The 17,773-nt window shown below is 43.9% G+C and overlaps 1 protein-coding gene across 2 annotated transcripts in view; it reads left to right on the top strand.

The window, feature by feature from the left end:
* The window catches only part of LOC106588741 (serine/threonine-protein phosphatase 6 regulatory ankyrin repeat subunit A), a 55,660-nt gene that overhangs the window by 14,693 nt on the left and 23,194 nt on the right, over positions 1 to 17,773 (top strand). The window contains exons 1-3 of one of the 2 annotated variants that reach the window (XM_045709294.1): positions 2,233 to 2,789; positions 14,745 to 14,828; positions 17,097 to 17,175. In XM_045709294.1, the coding sequence (XP_045565250.1) occupies positions 2,613 to 2,789; positions 14,745 to 14,828; positions 17,097 to 17,175 (340 nt within the window). In that variant the 5' untranslated portion in view covers positions 2,233 to 2,612. Of the gene's footprint in view, positions 1 to 2,232; positions 2,790 to 14,744; positions 14,829 to 17,096; positions 17,176 to 17,773 lie in introns of those variants that run through there. The other variant, XM_045709295.1, reaches the window with a different exon arrangement.

Genomic DNA, 17,773 nt, shown 5'->3' with positions numbered 1-17,773 from the left:
AATACAGACTTATATAGTACAGACCACTATAGAACAATACAGACTTACAGTGGGGCAAAAAAGTATTTAGTCAGCCACCAATTGTGCAAGTTCTCCCACTTAAAAAGATGAGAGAGGCCTGTAATTTTCATCATAGGTACACGTCAACTATGACAGACAAAATGAGAAAAAAATTCCAGAAAATCACATTGTAGGATTTTGAATGAATTTATTTGCAAATTATGGTGGAAAATAAGTATTTGGTCACCTACAAACAAGCAAGATTTCCGGCTCTCACAGACCTGTAACTTCTTCTTTAAGAGGCTCCTCTGTCCTCCACTCGTTAACTGTATTAATGGCACCTGTTTGAACTTGTTATCAGTATAAAAGACACCTGTCCACAACCTCAAACAGTCACACTCCAAACTCCACTATGGCCAAGACCAAAGAGCTGTCAAAGGACACCAGAAACAAAATTGTAGACCTGCACCAGGCTGGGAAGACTGAATCTGCAATAGGTAAGCAGCTTGGTTTGAAGAAATCAACTGTGGGAGCAATTATTAGGAAATGGAAGACATACAAGACCACTGATAATCTCCCTCGATCTGGGGCTCCACGCAAGATCTCACCCCGTGGGGTCAAAATTATCACAAGAACGGTGAGCAAAAATCCCAGAAGCACACGGGGGGGACCTAGTGAATGACCTGCAGAGATCTGGGACCAAAGTAACAAAGCCTACCATCAGTAACACACTACGCCGCCAGGGACTCAAATCCTGCAGTGCCAGACGTGTCCCCCTGCTTAAGCCAGTACATGTCCAGGCCCGTCTGAAGTTTGCTAGAGCGCATTTGGATGATCCAGAAGAGGATGGGAGAATGTCATATGGTCAGATGAAACCAAAATATAACTTTTTGGTAAAAACTCAACTTGTCGTGTTTGGAGGACAAAGAATGCTGAGTTGCATCCAAAGAACACCATACCTACTGTGAAGCATGGGGGTGGAAACATCATGCTTTGGGGCTGTTTTTCTGCAAAGGGACCAGGACGACTGATCCGTGTAAAGGAAAGAATGAATGGGGCCATGTATCGTGAGATTTTGAGTGAAAACCTCCTTCCATCAGCAAGGGCATTGAAGATGAAACGTGGCTGGGTCTTTCAGCATGACAATGATCCCAAACACACCGCCCAGGCAACGAAGGAGTGGCTTCGTAAGAAGCATTTCAAGGTCCTGGAGTGGCCTAGCCAGTCTCCAGATCTCAACCCCATAGAAAATCTTTGGAGGGAGTTGATAGTCCGTGTTGCCCAGCAACAGCCCCAAAACATCACTGCTCTAGAGGAGATCTGCATGGAGGAATGGGCCAAAATACCAGCAACAGTGTGTGAAAACCTTGTGAAGACTTACAGAAAACATTTGACCTGTGTCATTGCCAACAAAGGGTATATAACAAAGTATTGAGATTAAACTTTTGTTATTGACCAAATACTTATTTTCCACCATAATTTGCAAATAAATTCATAAAAAATCCTACAATGTGATTTTCTGGATTTTTTTTCTCTCATTTTGTCTGTCATAGTTGAAGTGTACCTATGATGAAACTTACAGGCCTCTCTCATCTTTTTAAGTGGGAGAACTTGCACAATTGGTGGCTGACTAAATACTTTTTTGCCCCACTGTATATAGTACAGACCACTATAGAACAATGCAGACTTATATAGTACAGACCACTATAGAACAATGCAGACTTATATAGTACAGACCACTATAGAACAATAGACTTATATAGTACAGACCACTATAGAACAATACAGACTTATATAGTACAGACCACTACAGAACAATGCAGACTTCTACAGTGTAGACCAGTACTGCTGCACCAGATCCAGGATGTGACCTTTTTGTCAGTGCTTGTCTGTCTGGACTGAGAACAAGAGGATAGCTATGCTGCTGAGCTACCTACCTACTGCTAGCTGTCCCCTCGCTCTCCCTCTCCCCTCCCCCTTTCACCATACCCCATCCCCTCTTTTTCTCTCTATCTCTCGCCCCCTCCCCCTTCTCTCTCTCATCTCTCTCTCTCTCTCTGTCTCTCTGAAAGCGCTGGTTTCAGCAGCTTTCTGAATAGAGCAACAAATGCAGACAAATACACACAGCTCCGGCTCACAGCATTGTCCTCACTAATCATAGGGCGTGTGTGTGTGTGTGTGTATGTATGTGAGCGTGTGTTTGGCTACAGCAGCACAGGCGGCAGTGAGGATATGTAGCTTCCTGTGTGCTAGCCAGGCAGATCAGTCTGCCGCATGCCGCTGCTGCCATTATACTGAGGAATCCCTAGCCACTGTGTGTCGAGAGAGAGAGAGAGAGAGAGAGAGTGTGTGTGTGTGAGGGAGAGGGAGCTGCCAGACTGCTGTAGCTCGGGAACAGTGGAGGACATCGAGAGGACAGAGCTGCTTTCAGCTTGGATTATATTATACCCCAGGAGCTGCACTGTTACAGTGGGGGGGCTGGTGTGTGGAGAGGGGGTACAGTGTGTTTTTAAGAGAACGAGGGCAGTTGGAACTACAGAGCCGTGTGTGTATGTGAGCGGTACAATGTGTGTGTCTGTATAAGGGGGGTACGTTGTATATGTGTGTTAACGATGCGGTCGGAGCGTGCGAGCCGTGTGTGTATCGTGGTGCTGGAGGAGGAGGAGGAAGATGAACATATCTCTCCTCCTCGTCCCTCTCCTCCTCACCCCTCTCCCCTCCTTCACCCCAAACCCTCTCCGGACCGCAAGTCCCATCATGCCGTATGTCGCAGAGCTCAGGAAGACAAGGTGAGACTGAGGGACCACATCCGCTGTTTTGGTTGGCTGTGGATTAGCCTAACGTTTTTGCCAGGGTTAGAGATGCACTTAGCTTGTGAATGTTTTCAATAGAATAATTTGTTGTCCTCGAGAGGGAATCTGTCACGCACAATTTAAATAGCACCCGGCAAAACAATACAGATGCGTATACTGCACAGCACACACAATATAAGGTTGAATGTTGCTAATAGTGAACTATGCACCAAGCCTTTAGCTAGTGTTTGGTTATGGCTAGTGTTATAATGGTTCAAACATCCTAACTGGTAGTGATAAGGAAGATACTGGCTGCCAGTAGAAGATTTACATTTGTAGTTTTGACATGGGCCTAACATTTTGCATAGTCCTCTGCATAATGAACTACATTTGTTAAAAGAGACCCAACCAATGTGGCTGCAGATCCGGTATGGAGTTTTAGATAAGAGGGTAGAACCTGCCACTCTAAAGATTTCCCGGTCACAGATGAAGCCTAGTCCTGGACTAAAAAACGATTTAAATGGGGACTCCATTGACTAGTCCATATAGCTTTCCATGGGAAGTTAGAGAATTGCCTATTAGAGAGAAGAATAGGAGTGTTGTTGGTTCTTGTCTTGTAGTCAGTCAGTGTCATAATTATAATGGCCTGTACAGACAGATACTAACATGCCTCACTGTTGTATTGTTATTTATAGGCGAGAAAATGATAGCTATGCTTTGATTTAAATAACCCCATGTTAAACATTGGTGGTGTGTGTGTGTGTGTGGGGGGCACATCTGTGTACTAATCACAGCCAGTATCAGGCATCACCATGCTCTCCCACACCCGCAAAAGGAGGGAGTGAGAGATGAATGGATGGAGGAGATTCATTCACCCTTTCTCTCTCTCTCTCAATAAGGACTCCTCAGACAGAAGCCTTCATTCCTCTTTTACACTCCTTCTCTCCTCAGACCAGCTGGAGTCTGACAGACCAGGTGGCCAGGTTGTGTTTTAACCCCTTACAGCCTGGCTGGCTTTCTGTTGCAGACACAAGTGGCAAACAGAGTGATACGGCTAGTGTGTGTGTGTGTGTGTGTGTGTGTGTGTGTGTGTGTGTGTGTGTGTGTGTGTGTGTGTGTGTGTGTGTGTGTGTGTGTGTGTGTGTGTGTGTGTGTGTGTGTGTGTGTGTGTGTGTGTGTGTGTGTGTGTGTGTGTGTGGAGGGGGGACCTTTCAGAGAGTGCGTGTCAGGCATGTGTGTGTTTGTGAGTGAATTCTTTTGGGCTTTGCAGCTGCCAGTGTCATAAAACTGACCCCCTTCCCATATACACTGACTGATCCCCCCCCCCGTGCCTGTACTCCTGTTATGCCAGACACCTGAGAAGAGGGGGGCGGCAGTGCTGACTGGCAGAGTTGGTTTTAGGGTCAGAATGGATTGAGGTGGTTTATAGAAAAACATGGGGACTGTGGTCCAGTATGCTGTTTGATACACACAAACTCACTACTGTAGCCCAGAATAAAGCTGCTATAGGGCAATTCCACTGTAACGGAATGATGCTTTGACTCAATGTTCACTTTAAAATGTATTCTAAACCAAAACCATTGATTTCAAAGTTTGACAAACCATACAACTCCATGCACAAGGACTACTTTGAACAATACTTTGAACAATTTACACAGAGAATATAACAAAAACACATTTACTGGAAGAACTGTGCAGATGCAAAGTTTGGTAACAAAATTAGGGTAATCTCCCTAATTTTTTTATGTGACCAGGTTTGCCAAAAACTCTGTTCCGAATTAAGATGGAAACATACAGTGCCTTCAGAAAGTGTTCATACCACTTGACGTATTCCATATTTTGTTGTTACAGCCTGAATTCAAAATAGATTACATTTAAAGCAATTGCACAATACTCATAATGAAAAAGTGAAAACATGTTTTTAGAACATTTTGCAAATGTATTAAAAATTAAATACAGAAATATCTAATTTACGTAAGTATTCACATCCCTGAGCCAATAAACTTTAGAATAACATTTGGCCGCAATTTACAGCTGTGAGTCTTTCTGAGTAAGTCTCTAAGAGCTTTGAAGACCTGGATTGTACAAAATTTGTTCAAGCCCTATCAAAAATTGTTCAAGCCCTATCAATGTCGTCTTTGTAAGCAGCTCCAGTGTATATTTGGCTTTGTGTTTTAGTTTATTGTCCTGCTGAAAGGTGAATTTGTCTCCCAGTGTCTGTTGGAAAGCAGACTGAACCAGGTTTTCCTCTAGGATTTTGCCTGTGCTTAGCTCTATTCCGTTTCTTTTTATCCCCAAAAACTCCCTAGTCCTAGCCGATGACAAGCATACCCATAACATGATGCAGCCACCACCATGCTTGAATATAGAATACCAGTCAAAAGTTTAGACACACCTACTCATTTAAGGGTTTTTCTTTATTTGTACTATTTTCTACATTGTAGAATAATAGTGAAGACATCAAAACTATGAAATAACACATATTGAATCATGTAGTAACCAAAAAATTGTTCAACAAATCAAAATAGATTTTACATTTGAGATTCTTCAAAGTAGCCACCCTTTGCCTTGAAGACAGCTTTGCACACTCTCTTGGCATTCTCTCAACCAGCTTTGTGAGGAATGCTTTTCCAACAGTCTTGAAGGAGTTCCCACATATGCTGAGCACTTGTTGGCTGCTTTTCCTTCACTCTGCGATCCAACTCATCCCAAACCATCTCAATTGGGTTGAGGTCAGGTGATAGTGGGGGTCAGGTCATCTGATGCACCACTCCTTCTTGGTCACCACTCCATCACTCTCCTTCTTGGTCAAATAGCCCTTACACAGCCTGGAGGTGTGTTTTTGGGGTCATTGTCCTGTTGAAAAACAAATGATAGTCCCACTAAGCGCAAATCAGATTGGATGGCGTGTCGCTGCAGAATGCTGTGTTTTTTTCCTTGAATTCTAAATAAATCACTGATAGTGTCACCAGCAAAGTACCATCACACCACCACCACCATGTTTCACAGTGGGAACCACACATGCGGAGATCATCCGTTCACCTACTCTGCATCTCACAAAGACACTGCGGGTGGAACCAAAAATCTCCTCAAATTTGGACTCATCAGACCAAAGGACAGATTTCCACCGGTCTAATGTCCATTGCTTGTGTTTCTTGGCCTAAGCAAGTCTCTTCTTCTTATTGGTGTCCTTTAGTAGTGGTTTCTTTGCATCAATTCGACCATGAAGGCCTGATTCACGCAGTCTCCTCTGAACAGTTGATGTTGTCTGTTACTTGAACTCCGTGAAGCATTTATTTGGCCTGCGAGGTGTAGTTATCTTCTGCAGAAGCAGTAGCTCTGGGTCTTCCTTTCCTGTGGCGGTCCTCATGAGAGCCAGTTTCATCATAGCACTTGATGGTTTTTGTGACTGCACTTGAAGAAAGTTCTTGAAATGTTCCGGATTGACTGACCTTCATGTCTTAAAGTAACGATGGACTGCCGTTTCTCTTTGCTTATTTGAGATGTTGTTGTCATAATATGCTTTGACCAGCAGACGACAGAAAGAGGGGTAAAAAACTGTTATGAGCTGAACATAACAGTATTCCAGTGGACTGTAGCTGATAACCCAACTGTGGTTTGTGACTACTATGATTTCCCATTGTAGCTAATTCAATTGCAGTAATTCCGAAACTGATTTGTTACAGAATTACGAGTTTTATTCACTTAATAATTCATAAACAAACTTGATATCAGTCAAAACTATAACTAATTATTAGGTCTACCTTGTTACTTCTGTGAACTTTTTTTATTCTACCTCATGAGGGAGAGAAATTAGAAAATATCTTAAAGATACAGTACATTTGGAAAGTATTCAGACCCCTTGACTTTTTCCACATTTTGTTAGTCTTCTGAAATGTATTACATTTTTTTTAAATCCTCTATCTTCACACAATACCCCTTGATGACAAAGCGAAAACAGGTTTTTGAAATGTGTGCAAATTTCAAATAAAAAATAATACCTTATTGACATACAGTTGAAGTCGGAAATTTACATACACTTAGGTTAGAGTCATTCAAACTAATTTTTCAACCACTCCACAAATTTCTTGTTAACAAACTATAGTTTTGGCAAGTCGGTTAGGACATCCTACTTTGTGCATGACACAAGTAATTTTTCCAACAATTGCTTACAGACAGATTATTTCACTTCTAACTCACTGTATCACAATTCCAGTGGGTCAGAAGTTTACATACACTAAGTTGACTGTGCCTTTAAACAGCTTGGAGAATTCCAGAAAATGATGGCATGGCTTTAGAAGCTTCTGATTGGCTAATTGACATCATTTGAGTCAATTGGAGGTGTTCCTGTGGATGTATTTCAAGGCCTACCTTCTAACTCTTTAACTCAAATCAAAAGAAATCAGCCAAGACCTCAGAAAATAATTGTAGACCTCCACAAGTCTGGTTCATCCTTGGGAGCAATTTCCAAATGCCTGAAGGTACCACATTCATCTGTACAAACAATAGTACGAAAGTATAAACACCATGGGACCACGCAGCCATCATACCGCTCAGGAAGGAGACGCGTTCTGTCTCCTAGAGATGAACGTACTTTGGTGCGAAAAGTGCAAATCAATCCCAGAACAACAGCAAAGGACCTTGTGAAGATGCTGGAGGAAACGAGTACAAAGATATCTATAACCACAGTAAAACAAGTCCAATATCGACATAACCTGAAAGGCAGCTCACCAAGGAAGAAGCCACTGCTCCAAAACCGCCATAATAAAAGCTAGACTACAGTTTGCAACTGCACATGGGGACAAAGATTGTACTTTTTGGAGAAATGTCCTCTGGTTTGATGAAACAAAAATAGAACTGTTTGGCCATAATGACCATCGTTATGTTTGGAGGAAAAAGGGGGACGCTTGCAAGCTGAAGAACACCACCGTGGCAGCATCATGTTGTGGGGGTGCTTTGCTGCAGGAGGGACTGGTGCACTTCACAAAATAGATGGCATGATGAGAAAGGAAAATTACGTGGATATATTGAAGCAACATCTCAAGACATCGGTCAGGAAGTTAAAGGTTGGTCGCAAATGGGTCTTCCAAATGGACAATGACCACAAGCATACTTCCACAGTTGTGGCGAAATGGCTTAAGGAAAACAAAGTCAAGGTATTGGAGTGGGCATCACAAAGCCCTGACCTCAATCCCATGGGCAGTACTGAAAAAGCGTGTGCGAGCAAGGAGGCCTACAAACCTGACTCAGTTTCACCAGCTCTGTCATGAGGAATGGGCCAAAATTCACCCAACTTATTGTGGGAAGCTTGTGGAAGGTTACCTGAAACGTTTGGCCCAAGTTAAACCATTTAAAGGCAATGCTACCAAATAGAGGTCGACCGATTATTTTTTTTTTTCTATATATTTTTGATTTTTATTATTATTATTTTTTTTAATTTTTTTTAATGATTTTTCAACACCGATACCGATTTTAAAAATAATTGTAAAAAGCGGATACCGATTAATCAGCAATTTTTTTTTAATATATACACTGCTCAAAAAAATAAAGGGAACACTTAAATAACACATCCTAGATCTGAATGAATGAAATAATCTTATTAAATACTTTTTTCTTTACATAGTTGAATGTGCTGACAACAAAATCACTCAAAAATAATCAATGGAAATCCAATTTATCAACCCATGGAGGTCTGGATTTGGAGTCACACTCAAAATTAAAGTGGAAAACCACACTACAGGCTGATCCAACTTTGATGTAATGTCCTTAAAACAAGTCAAAATGAGGCTCAGTAGTGTGTGTGGCCTCCACGTGCCTGTATGACCTCCCTACAATGCCTGGGCATGCTCCTGACGAGGTGGCAGATGGTCTCCTGAGGGATCTCCTCCCAGACCTGGACTAAAGCATCCGCCAACTCCTGGACAGTCTGTGGTGCAACGTGGCGTTGGTGGATGGAGCGAGACATGATGTCCCAGATGTGCTCAATTGGATTCAGGTCTGGGGAACGGGCGGGCCAGTCCATAGCATCAATGCCTTCCTCTTGCAGGAACTGCTGACACACTCCAGCCACATGAGATCTAGCATTGTCTTGCATTAGGAGGAACCCAGGGCCAACTGCACCAGCATATGGTCTCACAAGGGGTCTGAGGATCTCATCTCGGTACCTAATGGCAGTCAGGCTACCTCTGGCGAGCACATGGAGGGCTGTGCGGCACCCCAAAGAAATGCCACCCCACACCATGACTGACCCACCGCCAAACCGGTCATTCTGGAGGATGTTGCAGGCAGCAGAACGTTCTCCACGGCGTCTCCAGACTCTGTCACGTCTGTCACATGCTCAGTGTGAACCTGCTTTCATCTGTGAAGAGCACAGGGCGCCAGTGGCGAATTTGCCAATCTTGGTGTTCTCTGGCAAATGCCAAACGTCCTGCACGGTGTTGGGCTGTAAGCACAACCCCCACCTGTGGACGTCGGGCCCTCATACCACCCTCATGGAGTCTGTTTCTGACTGTTTGAGCAGACACATGCACATTTGTGGCCTGCTGGAGGTCATTTTGCAGGGCTCTGGCAGTGCTCCTCCTGCTCCTCCTTGCACAAAGGCGGAGGTAGCGGTCCTGCTGCTGGGTTGTTGCCCTCCTACGGCCTCCTCCACGTCTCCTGATGTACTGGCCTGTCTCCTGGTAGCGCCTCCATGCTCTGGACACTACGCTGACAGACACAGCAAACCTTTCTGCCACAGCTCGCATTGATGTGCCATCCTGGATGAGCTGCACTACCTGAGCCACTTGTGTGGGTTGTAGACTCCGTCTCATCCTACCACAAGAGTGAGAGCACCGCCAGCATTCAGAAGTGACCAAAACATCAGCCAGGAAGCATAGGAACTGAGAAGTGGTCTGTGGTTACCACCTGCAGAACCACTCCTTTATTGGGGGTGTCTTGCTAATTGCCTATAATTTCCACCTGTTGTCTATTCCATTTGCACAACAGCATGTGAAATGTATTGTCAATCAGTGCTGCTTCCTAAGTGGACAGTTTGATTTCACAGAAGTGTGATTGACTTGGAGTTACATTGTGTTGTTTAAGTGTTCCCTTTTATTTTTTTGAGCAGTGTATATATATATATTTGTAATAATGACAATACTGAATGAACAATGAACACATATTTTAACTTATTAATATAATACATCAATAAAATCAATTTAGTCTCAAATAAATAATGAAACATGTTCAATTTGGTTTAAATAATGCAAAAACAAAGTGTTGAAGAAAGTATAAAAGTGCAATATATGCCATGTAAGATATGTAAGATATGTTTAATGCTAGCTAGCACCTTACCTTGGCTCCTTGCTGCACTCGCATAACAGGTAGTCAGCCTGCCACGCAGTCTCCTCGTGGAGTGCAATGTAATCGGCCATGATCAGTGTCCAAAAATGCCGATTTACCGATATCGTTTTTTTTTTTTAAATGAAAACTTTAAATCGGCCCTAATTAATCGGCCATTCCAATTAATCGGTCGACCTCTACTACCAAATACTAATTGAGTGTATTAAAACTTCTGACCCACAGGGAATGTGATGAAAGAAAAAAAAAGCTAATATAAATCATTCTCTCTGCTATTATTCTGACATTTCACATTCTTAAAATAAAGTGGTGATCCTAACTGACCTAAGACAGGGAATTTTTACTAGGATTAAATGTCAGGAATTGTGAAAAACTGAGTTTAAATGTATTTAGCTAAGCTGTATGTAAACTTCCGACTTAAACTGTAAGTATTCAGAACCTTTGCAATGAGACTCGAAATTGAGCTTAGGTGCATCCTGTTTCCATTGATCGTCCTTGCGATGTTTCTACAACTTGATTTGAGTCCACCTGTGGTAAATTCAATTGATTGGACATGATTTGGGAAGGAACGCACCTTTCTATATAAGGTCCCACCATTGACTGCATTTCAGAGAAATAAACAAGCCATGAGGTGGAAGGAATTGTCCGTAGAGCTCCGAGACAGGATTGTTTCGAAGCACAGATCTGGGGAAGGGTACCAAAAAATGTCTGCAGCATTGAAGGTCCCCAAGAATACAGTGGCCTCCATCATTCTTAAATGGAAGAAGTTTGGAACCACCAAGACCTTTCCTAGAGCTGGCCGCCCAGCCAAACTGAGCAATCAGGGGAGAATGGCCTTGGTCTGGAGTGGACCAAGAACCCAATGGTCACTCTGACAGAGCTCTAGAGTTTCTCTGTGGAGATGGGCGAACCTTCCAGAAGGACATCTGCAGCACTCCACCAATCTTGGTTTTTTTATGGTAGAGTGGCCAAACGGAAGCCACTCCTCAGTAAAAGGCACATGACAACCCGCTTGGAGTTTGCCAAAAGGAAACTAAAGGACTCTGTCCATGAGAAACAAGATTATCTGGTCTGATGAACTCTTTGGCCTGAATACCAAGAGTCACATCTGCTCGAAACCTGGCACCATCCCTACGGTGAACTGTGGTGGCAGCAACATGCTGTGGGGATGTTTTTCAGCGGAAGCGACTGGGAGACTAGTCAGGATCGAGGGAAAGATGAACGGAGCAAATACAGAGAGATCCTTGATGAAAACCTGCTCCAGAGCCCTCAGGACCTCAGACTGGGGCGACGGTTCACCTTCCAACAGGACAACGACCCTAAGCACCCAACCAAGACAACTCATGAGTGGCTTCAGGACAAGTCTCCAAATGTCCTTGAGTGGCCCAGCCAGAGCCCAGACTTGAACTCGATCGAACATCTCTGGAGAGACCTGAAAATAGCTGTGCAGCGACGCTCCCCATCCAACCTGACAGAGTTTGAGAGGCTCTGCAGAGAAGAATGGAATTAACTCCCCAAGTACTGGTGTGCCAAGCTTGTAGCATCATACCCATAGAACTCAAGGCTGTAATCACTGCCAAAGGTGCTTCAACAAAGCACTGAGTAAATGGTCTGAATACTTAGGTAAATATATTACGTTTTTTATTTTTGCAAAAAAAATATAAAAACCTGTTTGCTTTATCATTATGGGGTATTGTGTGTGGATTGTTGAGGGGAAAAAACTATTTAATCCATTTTAGAATAAGGTTGTAACGTAACAATGTGGAAAAAGTCAAGGGGTCTGAATACTTTCAGAATGCACTGTACAATAACAAACTATGTGGATGTCGAACATCTCATTCCAAAATCATGGGCAGTAATATGGAGTTAGTCCTCCTTTGCTGCTGTAACAGCCTCCACTTTTCTGACATTGCTGCAGGGACTTGCTTCCATTCAGCCACAAGCATTAGTGAGTTTGGGCACTGATCTTGCGTTCCAATTAATCCCAAAGGTGTTCGATGGGGTTGAAGTCAGGGCTCTGTGCATACCAGCCAAGTTCCTCTACACAGATCTCGACAAACAATTTCTGTGTGGACCTCACTTTGTGCACAGGGGCATTGTCATGCTGAAACAGGAAAGGGCTTTCCCAAAACTGTTGCCACAAAGTTGGAAACACAGAATCGTCTAGAATGTCATTGTATGCTGTATCGTTAAGATTTCCCTTCACTGGAACTAAGGGGCCTAGCCCGAACCATGAAAAACAGCCCCAGACCATTGTTCCTCCTCCACCAAACTTTACTGTTGGCACTATGCATTCAGGCAGGTAGCGTTCTCCTGGCATTCGCCAAACCCAGATTAGTCCGTCTGACTGCCAGATGGTGAATCGTGATTCATCACTCCAGAGAACCTGTTTCCACTGCTCCAGAGTCAAATGGCGGTGATCTTTACACCACTATCCGATGCTCGGCATTGTGCATGGTGATCTCAGGCTTGAGTGAGGCTGCTCAGCCATGGAAACCCATTTCAACGAAACAGTTGTTGTGCTGACGTTGCTTCCAGAGGCATTTTGGAACCTGGTAGTGAGTGTTGCAGACGATTTTTACGCGCATTAGCACTCGGTGGTCCTGTTCTGTGAGCTTGCGTTGCCTCCCACTTCGCGGTTAAGCCGTTGTTGCTCCTAGATGTTTCCACTTCACAATAACAACACTTACAGTTGACTTGTTGGAAAGGTGGCATCCTATGACATTGCCACGTTGAAAATCACTGAGCTCTTCATTACGGGCCATTCTACTGCCAATGTTTGTCTATGGAGATTGCATGGCGGTGTTCTCGATTTTATACCCTGTCAGCAACAGGTGTGGCTGGAATAGCCGAATCCACTCATTTGAATGCGTGTCCACGTACTTTTGGCCATGTGGTGTATGTGGGTTACTGGTAACAGAAAGGGGCAAGGCAATGTTTCTTAAACAGAAGGATAATAATTTTCCAAAACTATACTGAACAAAAATATAAACGCAACATGCAACAATTTCAAAGATTTTACTGAGTTACAGTTCATATAAGGAAATCAGTCAATTGAAATTCATTAGGCCCTAATCTATGGATTTATATGACTGGGAATACAGATATGCATCGGTTGGTCAGATGCCTTAAAAAAACGGTAGGGGTGTGGATCAGAAAATCTGTCAGTATCTGGTGTGACCAGCATTTGCCTCATACAGCGCGACATCTCCTTCACATAGAGTTGATCAGGCAGTCGATTGTGGCCTGTGGAATGTTGTCCCACTCCTCTTCAGTGGTTGTGTGAAGTTGCTGGGAATTGGAACACGCTGTATCCCAAAAATGCTCAATGGGTGAGTATGCAGGCCATGGAAAAACCTTGACATTTTCAGCATCCAGGAATTGTGTACAGGTCCTTGCAACATTTAGCTGTGCTTTATCATGCTAAAACAGGTGATTTCAGTGGCTGAATGGCACAACAATGAGCCTCAGGATCTCGTCACAGTATCTCTGTGCATTCAAATTGCCATTGATAAAATGCACTTGTTTGTGCACTCTGTTCACAACGTTGACATCAGCAAACTGCTCGCCCACGTGATGCCATACACGTGGTCTGCGGTTGTGAGGCCGGTTGGACATACTGCCAAATTCTCTAAAACGACGGAAGCGGCTTATGGTAGAGAAATTAACATTAAATTCTCTGGCAACAGCTCTGGTGGACATTCCTGCAGTCAGCATGCCGATTGCACGCTCTGTGGCATTGTGTTGTGTGACCAAACAGATTTTAGAGTGGCCTTTTATTGTCCCCCGCACAAGGTGTAATGATCATGCTGTTTAATCAGTGTCTTGATGGATTATCTTGGCACAGGAGAAATGCTCATATGTATGTAAACAAATTTGTGCATATCATTTGAGAGAAAAAGCCTTTTGTGTGGAACATTTCTGAAATCTTTTATTTCAGCTCATTAAAAATGGGACCAACACTTTACATGTTGCGTTTATATTTTTGTTTAGTGTAAATATAATTGTTGTTATTCATTGCCAGGGGTCTTTTTTTTTATGCCTTTTTAATACTTATTCTGGTAGATGCTGTCTAATACAACTGTTTGACCAGAAATCAAAGCCTATGCTTATAACTGTGGGAAATGGTTGAACATTTTTTATATGAATTAATATCTCAAATATAGACTCTTAGCTTTTTGCTCCTATGACCTTCAGATGTTGGTGCTCATGGGTCCTTTTAGATGAGAAAGCCCTGTCGTAATCGTCAGCATGTAACCAAACTGTAGTAACGTTAGCAAGCAGGATGTTAACAGGTTCTGTCTTGTTAGTCATCTAGCCAAGTCATTCAGAGGAAAATTATCTAACACCTTTCCATCTCTCTCTCTGTTTTTCTCGCTATCTATTCTTTCCATTGTTTGCTCTTGTTGTGTCTCTCTCTCACTCACTCAAATTCAATCTGCTTTAATGACATGAATGATAGTCAATGTTGCCAAGGTGAAGTGATGCACCTAAATATTATGACAGCGACAACAATAATAATAGTAGCTATAATACTAAATAATCCAAAATAAATACATATATTTTTTCACAGACACACAGTGACTGAGTTCTCTCTGTCCTCCCATACAGCCCTCTCTGCTGAAAGCCATCTTCAGTGTGGACCCTAATGAAGTCCGCTCCCTCATATTCAAGAAGGAGGATGTCAACGTACAGGTAACATTACTGTACACACACACAGACAGGAGTCAGTCAGTCCATAAGTATCTCTTGCTCTGAATTGCGTGCAAATCCATCCACTCCTCATCTCCTCTTCACCCTTCATCTGCAATGATTGTCAAAGACTTGACAGGTGGAAGCTCATCATTAGGCTGGCTTTCCTGGTCAGTTCTCATTATTAGGCTGGCTTTCCTGGTCAGTTCTCATTATTAGGCTGGCTTTCCTGGTCAGTTCTCATCATTAGGCTGGCTTTCCTGGTCAGTTCTCATTATTAGGCTGGCTTTCCTGGTCAGTTCTCATCATTAGGCTGGCTTTCCTGGTCAGTTCTCATTATTAGGCTGGCTTTCCTGGTCAGTTCTCATCATTAGGCTGGCTTTCCTGGTCAGTTCTCATCATTAGGCTGGCTTTCCTGGTCAGTTCTCATTATTAGGCTGGCTTTCCTGGTCAGTTCTCATCATTAGGCTGGCTTTCCTGGTCAGTTCTCATCATTAGGCTGGCTTTCCTGGTCAGTTCTCATTATTAGGCTGGCTTTCCTGGTCAGTTCTCATCATTAGGCTGGCTTTCCTGGTCAGTTCTCATCATTAGGCTGGCTTTCCTGGTCAGTTCTCATCATTAGGCTGGCTTTCCTGGTCAGTTCTCATCATTAGGCTGGCTTTCCTGGTCAGTTCTCATTATTAGGCTGGCTTTCCTGGTCAGTTCTTTCAGACCAGTGCATTGAAGGACAGGAAGAGAGGACAGAGTTTTTAGACAATTGAGGAATAGCCAATGTGTCTGTACTCTCGGTGTCTTACTAAATCAATGTTGAGAGGCCAGAGTCTTTCAGCCAATCAATCAGGAACTAACCTGCCCTTACCTTTCTTCTTTTCAACTCCCTTTCTGTTCAGCCCACTCTCTTTCCCTCTCACTCCCCCGTCATCCCTCCCTCTCACCCCCGCGCCCTCTTTCTCTCCCTCTCTCCCAACCCCTCTCTATCTACTCCCCCTGTCTCTATATTGTTTGAGTCAGCAGTTTTCAGTCTGACCTATTACAGGCCTCCCTCTCCGTCATGTGACTTTGTTTACGACCTACGGTACTCCCCTGATTGCCCTCTGCTGCATGGAGAGAACAAGAGATGGAGGGAAGTAGAGAAAGAGAGAGGGAGGGAGTTAGACTGGGGGGGTTAGAGAGAGGAATGGGCAAGGGATAGAGATGCAGAGAAAGAGAAGAGGGCGGCAGGCAAGTAATGGAGAAATGCAGAGGAAGAGGGGGAGGGCATGGAAGGGAGGGAGGGAGAGAAAGAGCTGGAATTGATTGTTCCGTCCATCCAGATTGACTAGCGTGGTTAGTTAGTTCTACAGAGGACCTGCTTTGTATGGTGAGACAGACGGTAAAACATCCTCATTACAGAAATGAAGAGGGACAGCGACAGAGGTACTCTTGTACTCACTCATCGGTCACTCTCACACCAGCGAGACACACACACACACACACAGGACCACTGGTCGATAGGCCACCCCCCAGGGAGAGCAGTGGGAGGAGAGAAATCCCTCCATCATCCTGTCATCCTGCCTTTATTACCTTGTTCCCTGGCTCCCTGGTGGTCTGACAGAACCCTGGTCAAAACTACACACACTGACCAATGATTGGCCACAACAATCTAACACACTGTTGTCAACCTTTCCTGAGTTAATTGCAGGTGAAAATGAAGATGCTCTCTTAAACAGTTGATTGTGACATCTTTTGGCGGTTTCCCGTATACCAATTAAACCTTGTTCTGGATAACAAAGAAATGTCAATGGAGACTCTCCATTGAGCTAGATTTTTTTTGTCCAGGACTAGGCTTAATCTCTGTCCGGGAAAGCTGCCCAAAGATGTTGGGTAAGAGGAGTGGAGGAGTGATGCTGTCATTAGTCTGGCTTCTAGTGAGATCCCTGCCAAGTACAGTAGTAGTTGACCCTCCTCCCAGCTGCCCTGCAGTGTCTACCAGACTCCTGGAAATGAGGAGGGAGGGGGACAGGGAGAGAGGGGGACAGGGAGAGAGGGGAAGTCAAGTCATCCACTTGGTTGTGATCCAGGAAGCTACCCTGTCACACTTGGCTGGCTGCGCTGTTGTGTGGGACATAGTTGTGCTCCCTCTTGTCTACTGGCAGCATAGTGAGAAGGTGTGTGTGTGTGTTCAAGTTTATTATGAACATTGAAGCTAGTTTGAAATTAGATGTACCTCCCTCCTAAAATTAACATAAAAGGTGTGTGTGTGACATTTGTTTCTGCTCTGGTCTCTACCAGGACAGTGAGAAAAGGACCCCGCTCCACGCTGCAGCCTACCTAGGAGACACTGACATCATCGAACTCCTCATCCTCTCAGGTACACATCTCACCTGTCTGCCTGTTATACTGTACCGGTCTGCCTGTTATACTGTACCGGTCTGCCTGTTATACTGTACCGGTCTGCCTGTTATGCTGTGTCGGTCTGCCTGTTATACTGTGTCGGTCTGCCTGTTATACTGTGTCTGTCTGCCTGTTATACTGTGTCGGTCTGCCTGTTATACTGTGCCTGTCTGCCTGTTATACTGTGCCTGTCTGCCTGTTATACTGTGCCTGTCTGCCTGTTATACTGTGCCGGTCTGCCTGTTATACTGTGCCGGTCTGCCTGTTGTACTGTACCTGTTATACTGTACCTGTTTGCTTGTTGTACCTGTCTGCCTGTTATACTGTACCTGTCTGCCTGTTATACTATACCTGTACCTGTCTGCCTGTTATACCTGTACCTGTCTGCCTGTTATACCTGTACCTGTCTGCCTGTTTGTTGTACCTGTCTGCCTGTTTGTTGTACCTGTCTGCCTGTTTGTTGTACCTGTTTGTTGTACCTGTTTGTTGTGCCTGTTTGTTGTACCTGTCTGCCTGTTATGTTTTGTTATGTTTCCTGTCATGCCTGTTACATGTTTGCTTGCTGTTTGGGGTTT

This window comes from Salmo salar, chromosome ssa27 (assembly GCF_905237065.1).
Source record: "Salmo salar chromosome ssa27, Ssal_v3.1, whole genome shotgun sequence".
Classification (NCBI taxonomy): Eukaryota; Metazoa; Chordata; class Actinopteri; order Salmoniformes; family Salmonidae; genus Salmo; species Salmo salar.
Note: the sequence above shows the minus strand (reverse complement) of the source record. Positions and strands in the feature narration are given on the sequence as shown.